The sequence below is a fragment of the Oreochromis aureus genome, linkage group 6, assembly GCF_013358895.1.
Source record: "Oreochromis aureus strain Israel breed Guangdong linkage group 6, ZZ_aureus, whole genome shotgun sequence".
NCBI lineage: Eukaryota > Metazoa > Chordata > Actinopteri > Cichliformes > Cichlidae > Oreochromis > Oreochromis aureus.
In genome coordinates, this window is record NC_052947.1 from 1,352,413 (window position 1) to 1,358,412 (window position 6,000).

The 6,000-nt window shown below is 39.5% G+C and overlaps 1 protein-coding gene across 3 annotated transcripts in view; it reads left to right on the plus strand.

The window, feature by feature from the left end:
* Positions 1 to 4,957, plus strand: part of LOC116327593 (centrosomal protein of 44 kDa-like) — a 32,517-nt gene extending 27,560 nt beyond the window's left edge. For 2 of the 3 annotated variants that reach the window (XM_031749205.2, XM_031749206.2), the window contains 3 exons: positions 320 to 416; positions 3,556 to 3,679; positions 3,867 to 4,957. In XM_031749205.2, coding sequence (XP_031605065.1) covers positions 320 to 416; positions 3,556 to 3,679; positions 3,867 to 3,890 — 245 coding nt within the window. In that variant the 3' untranslated portion in view covers positions 3,891 to 4,957. The remainder of the gene's footprint in view (positions 1 to 319; positions 417 to 3,555; positions 3,680 to 3,866) is intronic. The other variant, XM_031749207.2, reaches the window with a different exon arrangement.
* Positions 4,958 to 6,000: the final 1,043 nt, after the last annotated feature.

Genomic DNA, 6,000 nt, shown 5'->3' on the forward strand with positions numbered 1-6,000 from the left:
GCATTCTGGTGCAAAGTGTGAGTGTGGGTTGTGACCACCACCTCTGTTTAATAATGGTCATTCACAGTGGACACAGACGACCTTTTTTATTTTCTTTTTTTTACATTTAAGAATGTGATTTACTACTATCATCAGGCTGCAGTGGTTCAGTTCTTTAGAACAGGAAAAAAAACCAAAAATGTATATATTTAAAAAGTATTAAACCCTCATCAGTGTCTGTTACTTAGCGTTTATGTCTTAACCTTAATTGATTTGCAATATTTCATCATCTGTAATATCAGATAAGATTAATTTATGATCCCTCCCTCACTTTTTCCAGGTCTCAAGGAAGTGGTGTATCTTTCTGACAAGTACCATGACACACCTGAAATGACTGCTTCCAGAAGGCTCCTCAGTATGGCAAAGATCAAGTACAGGTAAGTTACACGTCAGTGTAGAAGGAGAAACTGATGCTTTGTTGCCTTAAATACGGCCAAACTACTCCAGACCAGAGACTGAATTCAGGTCAGTCGGTGGTTACTTTTCTGCAGTAGTCTGTCTCGGACAGTTTCAGAATGTTGTAATTCTGTTGTTATTGACATACTGCTATCTGGAAACTTAGGCTTAGGCCAACAGTCTGCTTTTCCATGCTTGCAGAATGCCACTGCTGCAAATATTATGGCCAAATAGCAAAACTAAAGCTTGTGCTTTTGCTTAAAGATTGTTGTGACAACTGTTGATGGTGCTTCACCTAAATTTCGCACAATTCCTCCTTCATTTTGGAGACAGTACAGAGAAAAATCTCTGTTGATGTTCTCATACTGTGACTGCCCAATTAGATGTGTGCTAAATCCAATAGCACGATTAAGTGGAACTGCATCCAAATCTTAAACTTCAGATTTTATGTTAGTTGCAATAAAACATTTCTTGAGTGCAGAGGCTAAAGTGGATATATTTTTGTTCTTCTGGGGTTTTCTATTTGATTGCTCTATAAAGTTAGCAAGAACTCTGCAAATTCACAAAATTCAGGTTGCATTTGTAAATTGGATGAGTGACGAGACGTTTCTCCCACTGAAAACGCTACGTCCAGATGAACAGAATCAAACTTTTGGGATTTACTTACCTGGATGATTGAGCATGCATCAAGACATAACAGTACGCTTATTTACATAGCCCCAATTAACAACAACAGTTATCTTTTAGACATATTGACTTAAAATAAGTCAGTATAAGCAAAGGACCACCAGATCTGAAAACTAAGTGGACAGACATGGAATGGAGCACAACAAATGAACTGTGCATGTGGAAATGTGGTGAAAGGGTTGAAATTAGTATGGAGGTCAGAAAAGGATGATTCATGTATTTGATTTAAAGGGAAAAGAAGATGTAAAGAGCCTGTTTCAGGGTGAGAAACGTGTAGTTTTCTTCAGCTGGGATGAACGGCTAAAAAATAGGATCAAGGGTGTGCAGAGCAGCCACAGCTCCACCTGCTGGGGATTCCAAGAGAGTACCAAATCAAGATTTCGCCAACCCTATAGACCAGGGGTATCAAACTAATTTTACAACGCAACCACAAACAGCTCACTTTTATCCTAAGGTGGCCGAACCAATAAAACTCCCCTTTCTGTCAGTGTAAAGAAGTTACATATTTAACTGTTTGTTTGTTTGTTTGTTTTTTACTAAAGCAAAACAGGTTGGACATTGGCCTATAATTAGCTAAGACAGCTGGGTCTAGAGATGCTTTTTGAGTAAAGGTTTAACTACAGCCACCTTGAAGGCCTGTGGTACATAGCCCATTATTAGAGATAGGTTGATCATATTTAAGATTGAAGCATTAATTAATGGCAGGACTTCTTTGAGCAGTTTTGTAGGAATGGGGTCTAAAAGACACGTTGATGGTTTGGAGGAAGTAATTATTGAATTTAACTCAGAACTGACAGTAGCTGTAGATAATGTTACATCTGTGAGATGACTAAAAGTAATTTTTTCTCTAATGATTAAAATTTTATTTGTGAAGAAGTTCATGAAGTCATTACTAGTTAGCGTTAAAGGGATGGTTGGCTCAGTAGAGCTCTGACTGTTTGTCAGCCTGGCTACAGTGCTGAAGAGAAACCTGGGGTTGTTCTTATTTTCTTCAATCAGTGACGAATAGTAAGATGTTCTGGCTTTGCGGAGGGCTTTCTTATAAATCAGAAAACTATTTCTCCAGGCTAAATGATGATCCTCTAAATTTGTGACACGCCATTTCCTCTCCAGCTTACGAGTTATCTGCTTTAGGCTACGTGTTTGAGAATTATACCACGGAGTCAGGTACTTCTGATTTGAGGCCTTAGTTTTCACAGGAGCTACAGTATCCAGAGTCGTACGTAGTGAGGAGGTAAAATTATTAACAAGATGATCGACCTCTGTTGGAGTAGCGTTCAGGTATCTGCTCTGCTCTGTGTTGGTACAGGGCATTGAAGATGATAACAGTGGGTGGATTATATTCTTAAACTTACAGCACTTTCAGAAAGACATCTACTGTGATAAAGTCTACTCTCCACTGCTGTGTAATCAATTATTGTAAATGTAAATGTTATCAGGAAATGATCAGACAGCAGAGGGTTTTCAGGAAACACTGTTAAATGTTCAGTTTCTATGCCATACGTTAAAACAAGATCTAGAGTGTGATTAAAGTGGTGGGTGGGTTCTTTTACATTTTGAGAGAAGCCAATTGAGTCTAATAACAGATTAAATGCGATGTTGAGGCTGTCATTTTTAGCATCTACATGGATGTTGAAATCACCCACAATAATTATTTTATCTGAGCTGAGCACTAAATCAGATAAAAAGTCTGAGAAATCAGAGAGAAACTCTGTGTAAGGCCCAGGTGGACGATAGATGATAACAAGTAAGACTGGTTTCTGAGTTTTACAGCTGGGGTGGACGAGGCTAAGCATCAGGCTTAGTCTTGTCCACCTTCTAGGTGTTCTGTCTGCTATACGGATGATAAGATGGAGGTGGTTGTCTGCTGGGGTAACATTAGCATCCGGGTTAGCTTGCGAAGTAGAAGGGCCTGCACTGAATGAACATGGCTTCTAAGTCTGGTGAGCAGTGACTGTGTGTAATTCTGCTGTTATGGAACCAGTTAAAATGAGCTATAGATGAGGTCTGCTATTAGACTAAAATAAAAAGGTATGGAAAAAACAAAACAGAGCACCCCCTGTGAAAGATGCACTGATCACGCCTGCATTTTAAAAATAAGAACACAGCTGGTCACAACAAAATAAGAAACACACTTTGATAAATAATCGTAAAGGTAGAAATGATCAACTTTATTATCTTGTCCAGATTTGCATGCAGCCTCTCTCTCTGTTCAGGCCTGAATTGCATCTGATTCAGCTGTGCTGCTCTGGATTTGACTCTTTATTTGCTCGGATCAGTTCTCTACAGTCTGGAATCTGCTGTTAGTGAGGGGAGGAGCTGTGTGTCTGTCTGCACCAGTGCCACGCCACAGCACTGTTTGAATCACAATTGTTTCAAACAAGTATCCTAATTTGATACTCGCTTTGTTTTTGGACAACCCTGCACTTCTAGAAAGCTCATCATACAGACAAGACTGGGAGAGGCCTGTGAAAGTCAGGGGACGTTTCAGGAATACCTGCTAGACCCAAGTTATGATGCTCAATGTGGCTTAAAAAGATCCCAAGACATGTCTGAGGTGAACTATGGATTTTTGTGGTTACAAACCTCCACATGAACCTTGTTATAACTTCTCAGAGTAGGAGGCCAATAAAAACCTTTAAAAGGTGCATTTTTTTCTTTTCTTTTTTTTTTTAAAGCATTTTCTGTGTGTAAAGGTGTGTCTCTGACTAGTCTGTCTGTGCATGTGTTTGGTGTTTTGACAGGCAGTTCAAGCCCAAGAGGACTGAGATTGTCATTGATTTTAATTCCATTAACTACTCTGGAATGCTGAACTGCGCAACCAAGTGAAAATGCAAATGACTCACCTTGGGGAGCTGTTGAATGAGGCAGTGAGTCAGACGAAGAATGACGAGATTAAAAGGGACTTTGATGCCTCTTTTTATGTATGTCTTCTCGCCTCCTGCTTTGTCCAAAGGAAAACTCAAGGATAACCTGACTTTGGCATCTTTGATATTTTGATTTGCTGCTTTAACGTTTTTCTTTTAAAACTCCCTCTGGGTCGAGGAATTCATAAGGCTTATGAACAAACTGTAGTGTTTTATGTGTAAGTCTCCTGTGTTTGGTTTTCTTATGGCGAGGTGTCTGGAGAGTAAATCAGAAATCTGTTTCTGTCATCCTGCAAGCTTCCAGGCTTGTTCTCCTATATGAAGACCACTTAACCTTTGTTCATATTCACAGTTAAATCTGTTTTTTGAGACTGGGAGATGCTGTTATTACTGCTGCCACTCAGTGTTTCAGTATTTTATTTCATCCTCTCGACTGATGCCACCTCTACAATACTGGGCTTTAATATTGTTAATTCGAATTAGCTGTATGCAGCTGAGCCTCATCACTCATTATAGCCAAATGGTAGCTTTAATTAAGCAAACAAGCCATGAAAGGCTGGTTGTGTATTTTTGTCACAGTTTGTGAATATGATCCTGGTGACCTCAACATCTGACCTCACAGTCAGTGTCAGAGGTCAAGTTTTAAATCTTGGTGATAAGTTAGGACGATTTTCCCTTTTATTTGGTGTAGCTGCATCTACTAGCAGGATGAGGTGTAACACTGGAAGGTGCCAATATTATTTGCAATTAAGTTCATCAAACCTGTTTACAAAAAGTAATGTCTGTAAATTTTACCCCATCTCTGACTTTTTACTAAGTGTTCTGATCTTTAATGCCTCCTCTGTAGTGAAGAATGTCTTTACTACAGCTGGAGTAAAGTGTCAGAAACAAGAGAGCACACAGTTTTTATTTTGGACCTTTGTAACAGAATGTAAATCTTTCATTCATTAAACATGCGTGAAAACGAATCATTTGTTTATTTTGTGTCCGTGTACCATTGAGGCCCCACACAGGTAAGAAACACTGCTCAGTTCCATATTTGTAGCACACACAGCCATGTCAACTGTCACTGCAGCTGAAGTGAAAAAAACTGGGACACATTAATACTGCCCATGTTAAACATTATATTATTTATGTTATTATTCTTAATTTGTGGGTTTTGTTTCTTATCACAGTTTTTTCCCCTTTCCTGCTCTGGTGATGGTAATCATTAGCCACACAAATGAGGAGAGTCAATAATTTATATATAAATTTATATAAAAAGGTTTAATGGCTGTTTGTAACCAATAAATTTGCATATATGTATGTTTATTTACATACTATGCACTCTGTTTATGTTTGGGGATGAATAAAAGTTAAAAAAATATAGAATCTCTGTCCTGCAATCAACACCTATGCCCTGCCACTGATCAGATACCCTGCTGATAATAAGCTGGCTAAAGCAATCGAAGCCACTGACATCAAAGCTTGGAAGCTCCTTACCCTGCATGGAGGGTTTCATCTCAGCACCTTGAGATTGTAAACCAACTGGAAGAAATCAGGGTGTGGACTGGTGAGTGTCAGAAGCAAAGTCCAGGATGAAATGAGGCACATCCATCAGGAGTACATGAGGAAGATGATTGCAACTGACCATGTGCTTAGTGAATACCTCAGGCAGCAGAAACCTGAGAAGCAGGAGAATCCCTGCACAGTTTGTACCAGCGTCGGATAGAAAAAAGTGGCTGATTCAAAGCTGGACTGAAAGACGGCACAGAGGCACTAATCATAGCATCACAAGAACGAGCTCTGAGCAGAAGATCCACAGAGGCTGGGGTCTACAACACCAGGCAAGACTCCAGGTGCAAGCTGTGCAAAGATTCCTCTGAGACAATCCAGCACATAACAGCAAGATGCTAGCAGGCAAGGCATACATGGCAGGCCATAACCAAGTGGCCTGCATAGTATACAGGAACAGAAGAGATCCACGTACATGCTAATATTTAATCATCCAGTGAGTTAATAAACAATAATC